General features: G+C 39.6%; 1 protein-coding gene across 1 annotated transcript; it reads right to left on the reverse strand.

Moving 5' to 3' along the window:
• Nucleotides 1-1,174: 1,174 nt before the first annotated feature.
• On the reverse strand, nt 1,175-20,155 carry syt9a (synaptotagmin IXa). The gene is made up of 8 exons (XM_078257748.1): nt 20,008-20,155; nt 13,426-13,650; nt 13,177-13,311; nt 12,825-12,833; nt 12,112-12,662; nt 1,802-1,922; nt 1,534-1,705; nt 1,175-1,313 (listed from the first exon to the last, which is right to left on the reverse strand). The coding sequence occupies exons 1-8, from the start codon at nt 20,153-20,155 to the stop codon at nt 1,175-1,177; spliced, it is 1,500 nt and encodes a 499-aa protein (XP_078113874.1).
• Between the last annotated feature and the right edge of the window lie 573 nt (nt 20,156-20,728).

A 20,728-nucleotide genomic window follows, 5' to 3' on the forward strand; every position in this document is an offset into this window, starting at 1 on the left:
GTTTCAGAGCAGGTAATATTTCCGCCGTCAGATATCAATTTATAATGCCCTCTAGAGCATGTCTTTAGAACCCCCTTTTATTATTTTAATTTACTTATTTTTTTTGTGTGTGTGTGTGTGTGTGTGTGTGTGTGTGTGTGTGTGTGTGTGTGTGTGAGAGAGATCTGTGGTGAATGAGGACCAGCAATGTGCGGGTAAATGGGGACGGGGGTGGGAGAGGTGGGCGGATGGTAGGGTGGGTTGGTAGGGGTGGGTTGATATAATCAATAACAAGTATTGAGGGAAACCTAGTATATAAAAAATAGAGATGAAATTTTGACAAAACTCTGATTTTGATAACATTTTGAAATCTATCTTTATTGAATTATTTTCTTTTTGTTTATTTTTATTTTTATTTTTTGTTGTTGTTGTTTCGCCTTTATTTGATGTAATTCCTGGAACCAAATTATGATGACCCACAGAAATTAATAAAAATAAATTCTGATTTCCGCAGTCAGATCCAGATTAGTAAGCCTACTTTCACAAACACAGCATCACCCTCTGTGGACTGGGTTTCTCATGTTTTTTACAAGAGTTTGTTTTTCATAAATGTCAGTAATCCATTTATTTGCCTTTAGTCATCTTCTTTTTCCTTTACTTTTTTAACATGCAATGTGACAAACGTATTGGCAGCATATATATATTGTATACATTCTGCTTTGTTTTCTCTACTGAATACCTTTACTACTCCTGTTGCAATTTCACCACATGGCTAAATAAAGCTTTATCTTCTCTAAAAAATGATCTCCTGGAAATCTACATTTTGCACACACTTTGCTTTTTGTAACAAAATCTGCTTCCAAAAGCAAAGAAAATATTAACATTAAACATTCAAATTTTACACTGACTGACTCTTGACTGAGGCAATGTATTGAACTGGACACACGTCTCAGGGTCTGTTAAAGTAAAAGCCGATTATAACCATCTACCAAATTTAATTTCATTCATTCATTGTTAGATTTTGCTCTAACATTTGTTAGCATAGTCCTGCCTGAGGGCTAAAACCTACATGTGTTAGAGCAATGACAGTTTTAGTAGCAAATTATGTTTAGCAAGAGCAAAAAATGTGTTTGTGTTCAAAATGTGGTCAGTTCTTGTGCATGCATGGAAACACGTCACACCCATCACAGTAAAGTCACCTCACCTCAACGAGAGGATGCCAGTGGGCGACAGGTTTTCGGGGACATGTGAGCATTTCACTCCAGTGATCTCGACCGAGGCTGTCTGCATCATTGCCAACTCGACACACACCAATGACCTCATTATGGCCTACACTGTAGGTGCAGATGGGGGGAGAGAGGAAAAAAAATGTGATCACGACGACCATGCGTTCCAAAAATAATTATGTATTACATCTTGAGTGTGAAAACTCAAACTCAAACTGTTAAACTATTTATATGACAGCAACAAAGAGTCAGAGTTTACAAAAAGCACTTTAAAAATATTTCATCCTTTTTGTCCTGCAGCAGGTATGGAATTGTACTGGTTCCTAACCGGTCATAGTCCATCACTGCAATCATAAGGCTGATTTGCTCTATATTTTCTGGAGGGACATCAAAGACAATAGCCTCATTATAGACTGGATTCAAAGTGTTCCTCTTCGTCGATGTCTTCCTCTTCTTCAGTCTGCGACCATCGCACATTAGTGAAACCTTCACATATGGATCTATGAAAGTGAGACAAACAGAACGGAAAGACATTCATTTTCATTCAGGATACCAGCGAAACTCTGTAGTTGTAGACAGTATCAGTTTTCAATTACCAGATGCGCCAGTGATATCCATAGCCTTGAGATTGCGGGCCTTTATCATGGTGATGGTCAATCGGCCCGCAGTGGGCAAGTAACAGAGCGAAAACATCAGATCCCCGAGGTCCACATTATCCTGAAAGACAACACAGAACGCATTTACTCCACCATAAGCTTTATTTTGATGATATATTACTCATTTTTGTCATGCAAGTATCTATTGCTATTATAATGATATATTGACAGCTGCTCATATCTAAATGATATTAATGACATTATTTATAGTACTGCTGCTTTTCATTACTGTACATTAATCGAAGGTGAAGAACAATGGCATAGCCATCTGGTGTTTGGTTACAGAGTTGAATCTCTCTCTACTCTCTTCTGTCACATTGCTCAAATACAAGCCTCCTACATTTCACCCGACATGGAGACTTCTGTTGAGCTGCAGAAAGGCAGAAGCTCACTTCTCACTTGCTCTTAAAATAACTCCACCAAAGAAGTGAGAACCAGGAAAGCACACAAACGTGTCTGGTGAAGACAACTCCTCCTACAGCAGAATCTCTTGCTGATCTAGTGGTTTGTCGGAAAAATTGCGTTTATGCTATTAACTTTCAGTGCAATCATTCTTAAAGAGATGCTCAGTGAGTTTAATACGTGTGTGAACATAAAACCTGAGAACCAAGAATCTATGGTATCACATTACTACTCAGAGCTACTCTGTTAACTGTGGTTGAGATGATGAGATAAATGGCATATAATGTCTAAAATACAAGGGTGTAACTTTGGGTTCAACATTGGGTGGGTTAAGATCTCCACTTTTGAGCAAAATTTAAATTTTGAGCATCAAACACTTCCTTTTTTTGCATTAGGGTGATTTTTTTTGCAACAATTTGTTCCTTTTCTGCATCAGTTTATGGTGCAAATGTCTATTTATGTAAAGGAAATTATATAAAGTTCTTGGGGGGGTTGCACTGGCCAGTTTTGATTATTGGGGGGGGTTATAACCACCCATCCCCCCTGTAAATTACGCCTAGGCTGAAATATATTGGGAGATTTAAGTACATAGATTGGAATGAGCTTCAACTTGTTTTGTAGATAATTTCAAGCAAGCTTTCACCTTAAATAAAACATATTAAATAAAATAGTCCCTTCTGTATGCTATCTGAGTTGCCTTTGTAAAACACACTTTGTAATGTACTCTGCTTGAGCTGTACAGTATAGCCAGGTGTTTGTTAGCCAAAGTACAATGTGTGCCAAGTGCAAACTGTGGTTGATCACTATGCTAGTACAGTGTAGAAAGGGGGGATGAGGCAGACATGTAATTGCTGTCCACTTATTAAGAGAGTCAGGTCTATTGGATATCGATGGCTTATGGCATTTAAATTTTTTCTTTAAGTGTCTCACACACTTAGGCACTATTGAGTAATTGATCTTGGTTGATTGAACTTCACTGTGCAAAAAACAATCAGAAAAAAATAGATATACTACTTATAATTGGAGCCTAATCTAAGTTGGGGATTATACAATTTTTATATATTAAATATTATTTCATTCAATTATTATTTCATTATTTGTTTAAGACAAAGGGCAGAAATTACCGTTTGCATAGTATGAAATACAGTTGGATAATGTGCAACAACATACAGTTGTTTTGGTTTAGCAGAGTCTGAATGAAATTGAAGTCTGAATGAAATTTTCATTTCATTACAAAAATAGGTCATGATTTATGTAAAAAAAATATATTATATTTGATGTCCTCTTTCTTTCTCACAAAGTATATGAGTATAAGAAAGAAGGCGGGAGAGAAAGAAAAAGAGTTTAAGACTTCCCCTTCCTGAGACCCAAATCACCTTGTATCTTGACGTTGGTCTTTTGTTACAATCAGGATTAAGTATTCTACAAGGCTATAGTATTAGGCATTTTAATTTGCATTATGGATTAACTGACAATCACTACAGAAAATGCATTCCACATCCCAAAAGGATTCTGTGGGTTTTACACGCTTCATAGTCCATGGTCTTGGTGAACACTCCAGCTACAGGTGGGAATAGAGAGAGTTTAGGGCTGGTTGTCATGTGCTCCAGAATCCCTCTTAGGCAAAAAATGGCATTTAATACCTGCGGGTCGGATCCATAATTTACAATTTGCACACACTGAACTTGTTTATGTCCTAGCACATTAAAAGACACAACCATCAATCAAAATAATAAATAAAACCAAATAAACCAAAAGTAAGCCACATTTAATAGTAATATAGTTTAACGCTTTTGTTTGTATTGCCATGGTCCTTTTCAAAACCATAAAAACTCATAGAGCTAAACAAGCCAAATCTGGAAATGGAACAAACCATATGGTCAGTCCCACTGACAATCATGACTTAATGATAACTCTATTGTTCCTATGAATCTGTACCTTGATTATGACAAATGAGCTCTACTGCATTGGATACAACATATCCTACTTCTGCACTTCTTCTGCACTAGTGAAAGATGATTAGCTTGTTTTAGGGTATATGTACGGTGGCCGACAGGGGCAAACGCCCTGCAACTTAAGAAAACACACACAAATAGACAAAACACAAGCAAATTAAGAAAACATCTTCATTAATTTGACAACACATGCACAGCATTCAGCAAATGTGCTGCAAATGCACACAACACAACCAAATACATAAACGCACTGCAAATAAAAAACGATGCAAAAAGAAAAGCACACAAACCCCGAAAAAAGAAGAAAAATGCAAAAATATGCAAAAGAAAAACAACTTCATTAATTTGACAACACATGCGCAGCATTCAGCAAACACACTGAAAATAGACACAACACAACCAAATACATAAACGCGCTGCAAATACACACAACACAACCAAATACATTAACGCGCTGCAAATACACACAACACAACCAAATACATAAACGCGCTGCAAATACACACAACACAACCAAATAGATAAACGCGCTGAAAATATGAAACGATGCAAAAAGAAAAGCACACAAAACCAGAAAAAAAATGCAACAAAAAAACGCAGCATCCAGATTATACAATGGAAGTTCTCCAGACCTCTAGAGGGAGCAGATAAGTGGAACAGCTTGATTTTCAACCCCACGGGGAGAGAGCGCTCTGCCTTTTATTAGAGTCGGGTATGGCTGCAGCCTGGAGAACTCCATAGACTGTATATTAAATTAATATTATTATTATTATTAATAACATAATATATTAATAATATACAGTCTATGCTCCCGTCTCATGCCCTCCCGGCTGGTGCCGTCCCCGAGCTTCGGCTTTTCAAAATAAAAGCTTGCGTCTGGTCCGCTATGTGTTTGTACTTTGGTGTGTTGGATGTTTGTGAACTAAACAGTACGGCAATCATGCTAATGAATACAATAACTTTTTCAGCAGATGTCTTACTTACAACACGTTGGAGTTAGCAAAGCAGTTTTGTGTTTATATGTGCGAGCGGGATTTATTCAGATTGATAAATCCCACGGTAAATTGGCTGGTTTACTAAACAGGGAGGGTTTAGTAAACTGTTTTTTGTATTTCAAGAGCGAATTGCTCCACAATATGAATACAGATTGATCACTTATTTTGTTGGTAACTGTTGTATAATCACAATATTACACTTGAGGAGGCCTACACTTCAGTAATGCGCCTTTCGGACCTCGAAAATAAACCCTCTTATGTAATATGGCTTAAACAAACGTCAACATTAAACGCTGATGCAGTTTTAAATGTTTTATTACCACGAGTTTACAGACGTCTCTGCTGATTGAGTATCACCTGTGACCTGAGCCGAGACACACCCACCAAACGAGAGAAAACATATCTCGAACATAGACTTAATATTTACAGTCTATGCAGTTGCTCTCTCTCTCTCTCTCTCTCTCTCTCTCTCTCTCTCTCTCTCTCTCTCTCTCTCTTCCTCCCTCTCTCCCCGTGGGGTCGAAAATCAAGCTGTTCCACTAGCTGCTCCCTCTAGAGGTCTGGAGAACTTCCGTTGCGTAATCTGGATGCTGCGTTTTTTTGTTGCATTTGTTTTCTGGTTTTGTGTGCTTTTCTTTTTGCAGCGTTTCATTTTTGCAGCGTTTCATATTTGCAGCGCAAATATTGGTTGTGTTGTGTGTATTTGCAGTGCGTTTGCTGAATGCTGCACATGTGTTGTCAAATTAATGAAGTTGTTTTTCTTTTTGCATCGCTTCTTTTTTCGGGGTTTGTGTGCTTTTCTTTTTGCATCGTTTTTTATTTGCAGTGTGTTTATGTATTTGGTTGTGTTGTGTGCATTTGCAGCATGTTTGCTGAACGCTGCACGTGTTGTCAAATTAATGAAGTTTTTTTCTTAATTTGCTTGTGTTTTGTCTATGTGCGTGTGTTTTCTTAAGTTGCAGGGCGTTTGCCCCTGTCGACCACCGTATATGTGTGTGGAGCATTGTGTAGTATCAAATTATAACAAGAGTTATCTCAAGACACTTTACAGATAGAGTAGGTCAAGCCCACACTATAATTTACAAAGACCCAACAATTCCAGTAATTCCCCCAAGAGCAAGCATTTAGTGCGACAGTGGCGAGGAAAAACTTCCTTTTAGGGAGAAACCTTGGATGGTGAGGAAAACTTCCTTTGAGGGAGAAACCTCGGACAGACCCAGGCTCTTGGTAGGCAGTGTCTGACGGTGCCGGTTGGGGGTGTAATTAACAGTGGCAATAATAGTCTCAATAAAGATAATGGAACTATGACTACAAATAGTAGTTGTAGTAGCTCATGGCGTAGCAGGGCACTGCAGAGCGTAGCAGGGTGTAGCAGGGCACAGCAGTGCATGGAGCAGGACCACGGCGACAGTTGCAACCATGATTTAGGTGCCACCCTAATCCAAGGAAAACTGCTGGGCAAAAAAACATAAGGACTCCAGGGAATAAGCTCCCCAGAGCTAAGTTGTATGTGTGCAAATGTCTGAGAACAAGTGTAAGAGTCTGTGTGTACTGTATGTGTGTGCATTAGGGGTGGCACGGTTCATGAAAAAACATCCGAACCGTTCGGTCCGCTTATCTCGGTTCGGAGCATTTGTGCGTCACACGATTCGACGCATGCGGAATGTAGCCTCGTGCCTGTCAGGTGCCCGAATGCCCTCAGACAGTATGTTTCCCTTTCGCGCGAAGAGGTGTGGACAAGTTACCAACAAAACGTACAGCTAAAGACATTTTAGAAATAGACATCTAGAAAACATTTTAGACCGTCCTGCCAACCTGTATACATTTTAACATCAATGTATGCTGCATTTTTTCACTCTAAAGCCGCTGAAGCGGCTGCTGTTTCAATTGGAGATGAAAAAATCGGAAAAAACGGAGATGAGACGTACAGGATGACCTAAATTGAGGACAGCTACGCTCGTTATTGTAAGTGCAATGATAAGTTAAAGTCCAATAAGTACTTTATCAAACCGTATGAATGTGTGTCCCAGCCCAGGCCAGGATAGGAAATTAACTAACAATGTAAAGATCAACAAGCCACTGACAGACATGTTCAAATTTGATTCATTCATAAATTATTATTTTTTGTCTTAAATCCACCAGCCATTTTCATATTATACCAACATTTGCAGCATCCTGAGCCTTTTCGGTAAGGTTACAAGGAAAACTCAGCCTAGAGTAATTTTATTCTCCCCAAAACAAGTTTCCTTTTTATTTTTAAAGAACTATACAAAAGAAAATCACAACTTTTTTTATGTTTAACGTTTTCTGACTTATTCAAAAGACCGAGCTTTAAGAGTTCCTCTCTTTTTCTTTTAAAGGATACAATTTTTGTAAGAGCTACACTGAAGTTGGCAGTTTGATAAATGCAAGTTATTTCAAATGATATTCTGTAATATTTCAATCTTTGTGTGCTAAAAAGGCACATAAGTTTCTGTAGATGGCAATACACATTATTTTTTTTGCCAATTAAATGAAAAGCTTGTCGAAATCATCAATGTCTTCCCTCTTGCTGTATCAAAATCTCAGCTAGTTTTCCTCAGAGATAGTCCCAATAATGTGCTTAAAGTCAAGTCAAATTCAGTTTGTGCATGATTACATGATATAACTATTTTTTAATACTATATCCTACATTGTGTGATAATTAAGCTAAATATCATATGCTGAAGTATATTTCTGGAGTGTTAAAGATTAAAAGAAAAAATAACAAGAACCGTACAGAACCGAAAACCGTGACCCTAAAACCGTGATACGAACCGAACCGTGGGTTTTGTGAACCGAGCCACCCCTAGTGTGCATGTGTGCATGAGCTGATTAGTGCAAAAAACAAAAACAGTGTGAGAATGAAGCACTCCAGATACTGTGAATCTCTGGTCCCCATTGCCACCTGTCACATACCATTCTGTTCCAACTGGGTAACATTGATTAACAATCAATAGTAAAGGCCAGAAGCGTCAGCACTAAACGATAAAACAGAGAGAGTTTATACAAAAATATCAATACTATGGTCATTATCAATATTTCCCTTCCGTCTCTATCTGACACACACTGACATATTGAAAGATATCTTCCTGTCATTTTCTCAGCATCTCACTAGCTGTCCATTTCTCTTATTTTCTACCCCAGATCAGCTTTGTTATGGTAAATAAATGAAGACCTACTTAGAACTGATAGCTAGACCGTTCATATTAAGTCAGCCTACACTAACACTGTCTTGTTGTTGGTTTAAGTGTACATCCCTGTGATCTGTTCCACACAGGCTTTGCCCTCTAACAAACTATATTGGGGGCAGTGCTGGTGCTTTATTCTACTTTATGAAAAGTCAAATAGATTGCATTTGAACATGGCTCTCTGCCTTTCCAACCACAATGGATGCCGGAATAGCTAAGCAGTCACCTGCTTCTGCATGATACTTTGTGTCTATGAATCATTCAAGCTGGTTGTTGTACTTTGCCACTGTGACAACTCATTAGAGGCTGAAGCTGAACAGAATGGTTACACATTGTGACCCTAAAACATCAAGCATATGGGCACTCTAGAGTACACTGAACGTGTCACCCTGCTGTCCTCAACCTGATAATTCCCCTAATTACATATTACACAGTAACACTACATACTAACACTATACAGTAGTATAGTTCACTGTTTTTGCCGTTAGTTTAGTAGTAACTAATATACTACACATGAGCATATGATTTTTTTTTTTTATTTGACTTTTCCTTGTCTACTGTGTTGTGTAAATGAAGTTGAGCTAAGTGTTCGATTGAGGTGAGCAAATGACACAACATCAATGTCAATAAACATCAATCAAACTACAACAGCTGCACCTAATTAAATTTAACTAAAAGAAACATTTTTAACACTTTTCCAAAGCTTTTTTTCCAGGATCTTGACGCAGCTGTCTTTAAACTCTTTCTGGCCATGTGTTTCTCTTCCATTTCCTACATGCACAGTAATATAAGGCCACAGTGTCCATCAACACCACACAATTCAAGTGAACCTACTTAATGATTGACATCTACTATTTATAAACTACTACTTATTTTTGTCCCTTTTACGTACTCAAAACCCAGTTAGACTTTGTATGTATTATGAAAGTGGGACACAGCTGCTGATTTTGTGGATGCCAAGTGTGGTTATAATGGCCGTATACATGGCTTGTACTGTGTGAGTGGCCGATAGGGCCTACATGCACATTTCAGTGCAGTGAGTGTGGTCAAGCAAAGACTGCTGGATGGATCCATCTAACCTGCCTTTGCTTTCAGCATTCACTGGTGTGAATGTGTGTGTGTGTGTGTGTGAGTATTTTTAGAGGCCATGAGTACGAAGATGCTAATGGTCTTTAGCTAGTCTCACATTGCCAGAACTCCACAGCACTAGAGTATGGTCCGTCTACACTGCAGACAGCCATTTCCGACAAAGAACTGAAGCTGTAATCTATGCTGTCTTCAAAGACACCCGACTCCATTGACACAAGATTATCATTATTATATTATTATTATAAGATTTATGGGCTTTTTTGGATGGGAAGAGAGGAAGGTGGAAGCAATTTTACCTCGAAGAACACAGGAGTTGCTGGTCTACCACTGCCTCGATCGGTTAGCTGCTGGTCTAAGGCTGCCTCGATCAGTTAGTTTGTTTGCGTTATTGTGTGACTTTGGTGAATCTAAAGCTGCTAGTGTGAACTAAATTTACATACATTCCATAGCAACTGCCTCGGTATGGGCAGGCAGGTAGCCAGCCAGCCCAGGAGGGCCTATTTTATTGTGAACATATTAATATATTTAAATCGTAATGTGACTATAACTTTTATATTGCCATACTGTATGACCGTTTTATAAAAGCAATAGCTCACTTTAGCTTGGCATTAGGCCGAACAACGCCCCTTAGCTGTGATATAATCACAAAATATCATGGCCTGTCTTGAGATATTGCTTTAACAAAATACGCTCAAATAGGCATGTATATGTATAATAGATGATTATACAGCCAAAACATGTTCAACAGATGCCTTTCAAATGTATTTCTGCACTACCATCTGGTTTAACGATTCACACACACAAATGATACACAGTGGAGCAGTTATTCTGAATGAATGAAAATTAATATCAAAATTAAATGATGCAGCTCTCTTGCACAATATGAGAGACCAAGTAGAAAAACACGTTAACAAGTTGCAAGTTTTAACAAGTTTCCTTTCCCGGCTAAATTACATAGACCACATTACTATGTTTATCGGTGTTTTAAGCCCCCAACGTCTCCTTCCAGGCAGCGCTGCGTGGAAGGCACTAGGATTAGGCAATGGTTATGGTTAGGGTTAGGGTTAGGTGCCTTGAAGTCAACAGTCGCAGTGCTGCCTGGAAGGAGACGTTGGGGGCTTAAAACACCATCGAGCCATTACTACAGTGGCTATATTTAGCCTGGATTGACAGTGGATCAGTAAAGGACACAAATTCAGGTCCTATTAAACTGAAATAGCTGCAGTGCAGACCATTTGCATATGCAGTGAGGGACAGAGCAGCAGGTAACAAATCCACACACACACACACACACACACAGATGCTCAGTAATATAGCTGCATGCTGCTTTAGACACAGTAGAACTGACTTAGTGGTTTGCTAAATGGTGCCAGGTAGTTGATATTACAGTTCAGCAATAATAAAAGTGTTGTCTTAAAGAAAAAAAACTACAGTATATTACAACTTGGGTTTTCTTTTCTGGGCTCGGGACATCAGTTCTATCGGTTGTGATAGCATTGTACACTGAGATTGCTCGTATTTCTGAACGCTTCAACATTGCTAAAAATAGACAGGGTAACCAACCGAGCAGAAAAATGGTCATCTTAACAGATGCAACCGAGGGCAGGACCTACGGAAATGTAACCCACCACAACACCTGCGCCTCACTGATATTGCTTTATTGACCTCACTAGGATTAAATGAATTGTCTGCAGCGATCAATGGCAAGGAATTGTATTAAGGCCACTTAAGCATGCCACGAAGAAAGGGATCAATTGCACATTACAGATGGATACGCTCACGTGATGAAATGCCTGTCAGTGAAGCAATCACTGGAAGCATATACCCATAAATATTGACACATATTGTCTATTATACAACAGACTTGTCAAATATATGTAACCTGTACAAGGCATTGGAAACAGTCACAACAGAAAGAGTTCTGACTTGTGTGGACAGTGACGAAAGCATAGTAACAGGCACTCATGACCTCATACTAAAGTATGACCCTAATGCTCTCCCTCTCTTAAACACACACACACACACACACACACACACACACACACACACACACTGCTCCTCAACATTTCTTAACTACAGTGTACATTTCAAAAATTGAAAAGGCAATGAAGCACATGTGTAAAAGTTGTTATATAACAGTACAGTACAAATGCCTGAGATGTCCTACTGTTGGTAGTGGCTAGTCTGTAAAATACTGCAGGAGGGAACTATATTGATATCAGATATTGAACAGATACTTTACTTACTGCTACAAGACTCTCCATCTCACCAGCAGTCAGAGACACACAAATCCTTTTCGTCAAAGTCAGATCTATTGACCTTACCTACCAACTATTGTGTATCTCATTTATTCAGAGCTGACAGCTCAGTGTGTTTAAACAAGTAGTCATCTTTATTTTACACTTTATACTGTCAGCGAGAGACAGACACTGAAATGAAAGACTCAACTGAGCTAAATATGTAGCTCTCATTAAATTTGCAGCAAATCTGTCAGACTTCTTAAAACACATTTTGCCATTTGTGGTAATACTAATAAATGAAATATGACATGGCATATGTAAGTGAGCATGACATCATATTAATCATAACCGCTAACTCACCGAGGAGACGTATTGGATGTCCCGACAGAGTTTCGTCTCCCTGGGAAAATCTGCCAGATCCAGGAAGTTGTCCACAACCACTTGGCCAATAATGTCATGGCGTGAAAACCGGTCAAAGTCATAGACACTGAAGTGCAGCTTACGTGTGGGAAGCTCAGAGTACGCCACGGGAAACAGGAAGACCTCATCAAACACAGGGTTCAGTGTCTTCCGGTGCACCTTGGTCTGGTGCTTGGTCTTACGATCAGGTAGCAGGTAGATCTTAACATAAGGGTCAGAGGTACCAGAGAAGTCCTTGGCTGGGAGGTCCTCTGCTTTGTGGATCTTAACTATTAACTGTTCCTGGTCGCAGTCAAATTTGAGGATAAAGTGCAGGCGCCCACAGCCCCCGCCTCTGCGACTGCCTTCATCTCCCTCAAGGGAGCGCTGTTTGTAGAGCTCAGGTTTAAGGCGACCGAGGCCCAGCCCCATTCCAGTGAGGGAGTCCTGCCTTTGGAACTGGGCCACATTGAAGTCTGGGTTGGACAGGTTGATATGCCTGCGAATGGACCCTTGTCTGTGGGCAGAGGAAAACAACAAACATCACCATACAACATCAACAGATTAAGTCAGAAAAGGCATTTACATCCATACTGGATGATTCTGCACCTCACAATGTACACTCAGTGCCAAAGTTGCATGCCCATGAAGGAAGTAGTGTCTATATGTAGCACGGTGGAAAGCTGTGTAGTGTAGAGTTCACGTCTTGTTAATACACATTTTTGCCAAAACCACAATCTTTTCCTAACCTTAAACGTATCATAGTTGTCATGCAGAGACATTGTAGAAAGCAAAAAGTTGAAAAAACATTGGCATTGGACATGTTAAACGTGGGCTTTGAGTGAAGCTTTGCAGAATAAATTGATCTTTTTGTCTGGCAATGGTTAAGAGCCATGAGCACTGATCAGTTCAAACACCAATGAAGGTAAGAGGTTGGTGGAAGTGTTCCAGAAATCTAGTAGTTATGACTAAGACAAAATGTTAATCATAAAGCTTATACTGACCCAACTTCCGACATCAAGTCACCAGAGTGTGGGGGTTCAGTGGTCTGTCTCTGCATACGAGGGTTCGTGTGAACCCCATTTTCCCGGCCTTTACTCTGTGCGTCCAGTGGGATGTCTGGAGATGTGTGACTGATCTTCATAGCTGCCTCAGGTGTGGCCATGACCACAGGTGGGGGTGATACGGGAGTCATCGGAGTCTCCACTGACACTACAGACGCCACAGGAGTGGGCTCTCTGGCAATGGAGCAGTGTGACGACTCACGGCGGTTCTGCGGCGGGGGGTCCACAGCTGTGTATACTGGCTGCCTGGCTGCAAGCTGTGAGGGTAGAGGGCTCATGGTGGGGTTGAGGTGCCCATGGGCCTCCTTGGTGGTGGGGGAGAGCCCATGCTCCCTCCATGGTATCCAGCAGAGCTTCCAGGAAACAAACAGGGAGACCCCAAACAGGGCCAAGCCACAGGCAGTCACTACCAGTGACAACAGACTCACCGATATATCTGAGAAGGTGACAAGAAAGACAAGAAATAAGGATCTGACAGTGAATTCAGTTTTCTTCCTGCTTTGTTGCAAAGCTACACCTTTACCCCTTCATCATCATCAGCAGCAGCAGCAGCAGCAACTTTGATTGAGTATTGTGCAAACCTTTTTTACACATATATCATCATAGTGTTATTGCAATAACGCTCACGGGTATGTGATGTTTTATGCTGGTATCTCTTTTCTCTCAGTGTGTTATGACATATCATGCTTCTTTGCACTACGTCACAAAGAAACTTTATTTTACATTTTGACAAAAAATCCTCGACAAGAATAATATGGATTAACTACATTTATTTAATTATCCCCCCCCCCTCAAGTGATGAGCCTAGTCTATGCACACTTATCTGGTATGAGTGGTGAAGAGCTCAAATGGAGTAGACTTCATCAGTAGAGTTTAGGTCAGCATGTAGGTTACATTATAATGAGGATGGAGTGCATTTCTGAGATTAGTTTCTTTAAGACTTCCTCACTACATGTAATTATCAAAGGCATACACGTGCTATGCTTGACTTGGCTGATTACTGTAAACACTTGACAACAAGATAACAGCAGAACTGAATTTAAGTTCAAAACAGGACTGTTATCTTTGTCAAAACAAAGTCTTCACATGAGCGATATGGTGTCTTATAACCACATCTTAAGTCAGTCTAATCTTAAGCCTTTCACATACATCCACCAGAAGGTAAAATACAGGTAAGACAGCTACTTTGCAATTAGCAGATAATAATAGTTAAGTAATATAGTACCATTACAAATATTGTTCTATGTATTGCCATGCGCCACAATTTCAGTCCATTGTTAATCTTGAATTGTTTTTCACCTAGTTATTCCCTCAACTTGTCTAAATGGATAGGTCCAGATTTTTTTTAAGTCTGCCTTAACACAATACTCACACGTCTATTGAAAGAGTAAGAATCTGCAACTATATTTGTTCCTCTTCTCCGAACTGGCCGTGAAGTGATCACTACTGCTTTAGTGGACAATGTTAGGGAATATACGGTCCACACAAGTTCGGCCGAGGATAACATGAGGCTTCAGCAGTCTTAGTTAGACAAATTAAGGTGTCTTCCAAAGTCGTGGTCCTTTGAGTGAAACATTCCCTCATGCTTCCCTTGACAGTGTTTCCTTGCTGAGGTGTAGCTGATGTATACTAACAAACAATGAATTGTGTTCTATACAAGACTGTAACTTTGGAAAGTAGCCACTTAATATGGCTAACTCAGACTGTTGAAGCATCGTATTAGCTTTGTCTGAATTTTAGAATGTAATTAGAGAAAAGCAGAGTATTGACAGGAGGAACGATCACAGCGTCCAAAACCTTTTCCAATGTGCATTGGGGAATGTGAGTACTGTATTTTACATTACACATACATACACTTGAGACTTATAATGCCCTTATGAACTGCCATCCTTGTATAGCTGCTGTAATTTTTACTTTCATTTTCTGTACTGAAATATTGAAAAGTCCAGGCTCCTGCACAGTGTGTTTTTTAGACTCAGTCTACTGTATCGCCATAACCATGTCTATTATTGGCTAAGCCTCGTTCTGTGTGAGGGCAGTGAAACGGACTTGAGCCTAGTTTATGTGCTGACTGTGCAACAGTTGCCTACAGTATTATAGCAAAGGGATTTTGTTGAGGTCAATTTGGTGAATATTTGTCTGGATTTAAAACAAAAACTCAAAAGAAACGAATACGTACTGTATATAATCAGTGAATTTACTTTAATCATACTAATGAGTAAAATTATCCCATTTCACTTTAGATGCATTAATGATTGCTTTTCCTGAGTAACTATCCTCACATTATTTAGCCCAGTCTGTCACTGCAATGCATGCTGATATGTTTAAACAAAACATATTAAACATAATGAGCATCATATCAGGTAGATGTTGATTACCAGAATATAGATAGATGTATTTTTCATATGAGCTGACTACTCGCTGTATATCTTTTCAGTGACTAGCTGACTTCATGACGAACTTGGACAATTAAGATTAGCAGTGGCAGTGGCCAATATTTAGTATTTATATGGTGCATGTAATAACAGGTATTATCTAAAAGCAGCTTGATGGCTAACCTCACTGTCCCACAGTAAAACCAAATCCATGACGGAATAACTTTTATTTATAACAAATAAAATAGTATAGTATAGTAATATGAAGACAATATTAGAATTATGTGTTGTGTACCTGTTGCTATGCCCTTACTAAGGTATGAATCATTTGTTACAAGTGAACAATTTCCGACAGTTATTGAATGTCATCCTCTTTTTTCCTTTTCTAATTATTGCACTCCACGTTCAGTAGAAAATATCAAGCTATGCTACTACAATTTTTTCCTGAAAGAGTTTGTTGTTTTGAATAATGCTGTTTAAAACATCAGAACATGTTGTAAGCAGGAATAATCCAGCAAACATCTTAAACTGAAGGACGCCAGGCACATCTGATGTAAAGCTAACACTTGCTGTAAAACTGTGTTTGTTAGTTAGCTTTTATATTTTCTATTATGCCATTAACATTCATATTATTTAAAAGTAAATGAGATGGACTCTTCAGAAGAGATACGTCTCTAAAGTCATTTCCACTCCCTATTGCATGTTCTGTCAACCTGAACAAACTGGAACTTTCCTGCACATGGTCTGGGAGTGTGAACAGGTGCATGAGTTCTGGAATACAACATCAATAATATCTGATGTGATAGGATGTCGAATCCCTACTGACCCGATTGTTTTGTTACTTAATGACGACTCTAATTTACACCTGCTTGGGAGACAGAAGAAAGTTTGGCTAGCTGGCTCAACTGCAACCAAGAAAATTATAGCTCAGCACTGGCTCCCCCCCGACTCGCTTTGTATAAAACAATGGTTGGCTTAGTTTCTGGACATAGTTATGCTTGAGCTCTCTACGGCAAGGATTAACAAAGCCAAATCATTGACTATAGACCTATGGAAAAACGCAGCAGCAGAAGTATCAGTCCTAATGACCTCAGCCTCACAAGAATTAGAGGAGAGTGACTAGGCAAGGTGTGGTTTCTGTTTTTGTTTTTGTTAATTTGTTTGTTTTTGTTTTCTTCGAGACCGCAGAGGGTGGGGTTGGGAGAGGGTCTTTGTTCTTGTTCAATTATGTTTGTCTGTTCTGTATGTTTAAAAATATAAAAATAATAAAAAATGTATCTAAAAAAAAAGAAAAGTAAATGAGACAAAATGTCACACCACATTTACAGTCATAACAAATCTCAAAAGACTTTGACAGTAATACTTTTGCATTACCTACCCTCCAAATCAGCACTGCCTAATACAGCATTTTTCTGTGTTGACGCTATCCAGACCTTGCACAGGAACTTGGACAAACTGTCCTTTCTGTGCTCTGAGATTCTACCAGAGTATGTGTGATTTGGGAGAATAATGTGGATAAATTGAGGGACTTGCCATCTGAGGACACTGAGTCCACAGTCAGTTTGGTAGGCTGCCTGAAGAGCAATTAGAACCAGAGACGAATCGGTAGACATCTGGAAGGATTCAGAGACTGCATCACAACAAGGAGGGTGGAACAATTTTAGAGCACAGGACCTTCAAAGGTGCAATAGTGTAGGAGGCAAGCTAAAAAAGCAATATATGACCTTCTACCTTCTGAGATGTTATTTGCTTTAAACATATATTTGTATGTGTGTATACAGTTATTGGAAATATCTTCATTTTACCTTTGTAGTACAGTTAGTATCAACACAGAGTACACCACATATATTACACGTGAGTGGTTCTAATTGCCAATTGGTTGTTCTCAAGGCCCTTGTTGAATGTTAGTTGCATTGACCTGATGGTCCTTGTCTAACTAATTAGATGGCTACAAAAAAAGTGGTACTTTGGCTCCTGCTTTGGCATCCATTACTGCATGCACATTCACTTTCTTGCCAATTCTTAGATGAAACGATAAATATCACCCTCATGTCAGCCAGTTAGCTTAGCTTAAAGACCTGAAACAGGGGGAAACAGCTAGTTTGGCTCTGTCCAATGGTAACAAAATATAAAAGCTAAAGCTCATTAATTAACACATTAAATCTCCTTTGTTTAAAGCTAAATGTAAACGTGACAAGTCATGGTTTTACGGGGGTTATCTGCTAGACTAATTCATGGTGGCATTCACATCATAAAGGGTGGATAGGTAAGATTTCCATGTTGTCAACTTGCGAGCATTCACATAACTCAAGATGGTTGTATGATTGTTAGTTGGCTGTGTGAGCATAAAAAATACTGCACAGTGACAATGTAACACATTCAATAAATTTGGGTTAAATAACCTTAAAGTGGACATATTATGCTTTTCCGTGTTTTCTGTCATATCTACAATGTTATAATGTCAGATTTTCATGTTAAACATGGCCAACATTTCAAATAATGAGGTAAATGTATTTTAGACAAATCCCTGTCAGCTAAAACATTCTGAACGCTCCAGTTTCAACAGTTTTTTCTACTCTCGGCTAAGTGTTACGCAACTCTAAGCCGGCCTTCTTGATTTTTCACAGTACATAGTGAAGGTGCAGCAGCCATGGGCAGTATGAGAAAAAAAGTGTTTTTTTTGTTGTTTTTTTTAACATTAAAGCCTGTAAACATGTTCTAGTACAAACACAAAATACAAGTATTATCCTGAAAATGCTATATAATAGTTGCCCTTTAAATGATGGACTTTGGCAAGGGAGTGATATATTGATTGATTTTGATGTGTTCCACTTTCCACGTTAATTGATCACTGTGATTATCTTTCTGATACCAGACACATCTGACAAGATGGCCACAAATACATCTCCATTATAAATTACTTTTAACAAGAAAGGATTTCTCAAGTTGCCATGTCAATATGTTTTATGAATGTTTGTGAAAAACACATAAATGTTCATGAGCAGTACCCTTAACAAATACACTGAATGCCATCCAGCCCAACCTAAACTCTGGATCAAAGAGTGTTAGAGTTTTTGATCGTTTATCTACTGTTATCTACTTCCTTTATCATTCTTATTATGGGTGCTGCCAGCATGCCGGGCTACTGAAATTGAATCGTATAGGCAAGCCATCCTGATAGCTAACTCCACTACAGCACCTACTATGGCAATTCCATTTTTCAAACTGTCAGTGCAATGGAAAAGACAAGACTGGATGGGCCTATATGATGAATGAGGGAGAGAGGAGAGGGCTGAGAGATTAAGGAATGGAGGAAAGCAGGAGGAAACAAGTAGGGGAAGGTTGAAGCAAAGGGGTGCAGAGAGGCATCATGAGGAAAGGAGTGGGAATATCAAAAAGGTCTTTAATGTGGTGAAGAGTGATTAATGATAAAGCAAAAAAAAAAATGGAAGTAGGATGAATGGAGTAGCCTAGGTATGTGGAGGAGCAGCAGTTACTGTGCTTTCACACACACACACACACACACACACACACACACACACACACACACACACACACACACACACACACATACATACATACATGCACGCATGCCAATCTGACAAAGATGGTTAGCCTAGGTGTTGCTAATGATGAAACGTGACTCTGTAGTCACATTAATTCTTCACATGTGACTACATGTCCGCTTTGTTTTTCAAAAACGACGTCCTTTTCTGCAATACAGTTATATTTAAATTTCCGTACATCCATTTAGTAAATGTTTCACGGTGCATACATGCTTTAGGTAAGACGAAAACTTAAATATTTGGTAAACTATTAAAGAAGTAGGATAGAGGGAGTGTGCCACGAAAGTAACTGCTACCGGTGAGAGCAGGTATAAGCGCAACTCAGGGAGGAGAATCCTATACATGCAGTTGTGTATGATGTGTTATTCTGTGACAACACTGCCGGGGTTGTGCGTATAGCTCCCCCTTCCGTAGTTAGGGTTAGGGTAAAGGTGGTTCAGGGGGGGAACAGATCTCGACGGTGAAACAGAGTTCTATACAACACCGGCATCTGTGCACGTGTCAAGAATGAACTGGAGTAAAAACACACACTTTAAAAACGTCAGGGTCACGTGAATGTAGATTGGAAATAATAATTGAACATTTTAGAGCTCGAATTTGGCTCTCCGTGAAAATGAGAGGCTATCGCCGTGCACGTGTATTTCGTTGCAATGGAAATTATGTAATAAATAAGATAATAAGTAATGTGGGGAAACATGGTAAAGATCGAATTTCCAAAGGGTACTGATTGTAAAGCTTGGACCACCTTTTTGAGTTTTAGGCGCAGAATGTCCAATTAAAGAGGTCACATGCGTGTTCACTGCAGTTCAAACAAATGCAACAGTTCAATTAAGAGTGCAAATGATGCCTCACCTGAATCTGTATAACGTGGCCTGGCAAGGTCTCGGAAATAGTAGATGAAATCCAGGCAGTGTTCGTTCTGCACTTCCCCCTTCGAACAAAGATCTGACAGGAGTTCAAGTGCCTTTTGACATATCTTTTCATCTCTGTCTCCAGGCATTTCCCACCAGCATCCTTATAAATGGAAGGTCTCTTATAGGCACCACCACCACTCAACTCCGCCTGCCTGACAGTCACCTATTCCACGCTACTCACCACGGCTTCTGGAGTCAACTACAGTATGCACACGGCGGCACGCCTACCCACACGATGGAGTCGACGGAGACGCTCTCTGTTAGAAAGAACGAAAAAACACTAGTCCAAGTGATCCAGAAAGCAAGATGCGTTTCCCACATGTGGAACACAAAGAGTTTTTTTATGCAACATTCAGTCAAACGGTCTCCTCACACTGCTGCCCTGGTTGAAAGCCACCGGTTGAATCCACGCATCGCCACTGCGGCGTCGTGCTCTGTCCAGGGTGCTGAAATGTGCGCGCGCTTCAGAGCCGGACTCTTGCACAGAGAATCTTTGCACCAGGCGGTCCGTTGTCATCTGATGTCTTTACGCTTTCAAGCGGTAACAAGCTCAGGAAAAGTTGAGCAGCATTTACCTAAAGGGAGAAATAGCTGGATTAGAGAGCGGTTCTACCTGTAGCGAAATTCGATCACTTCTCAGCTACGACGAACCTGGTGTG

This window comes from Sander vitreus, chromosome 1 (assembly GCF_031162955.1).
Source record: "Sander vitreus isolate 19-12246 chromosome 1, sanVit1, whole genome shotgun sequence".
In the NCBI taxonomy this organism is placed as follows: Eukaryota; Metazoa; Chordata; class Actinopteri; order Perciformes; family Percidae; genus Sander; species Sander vitreus.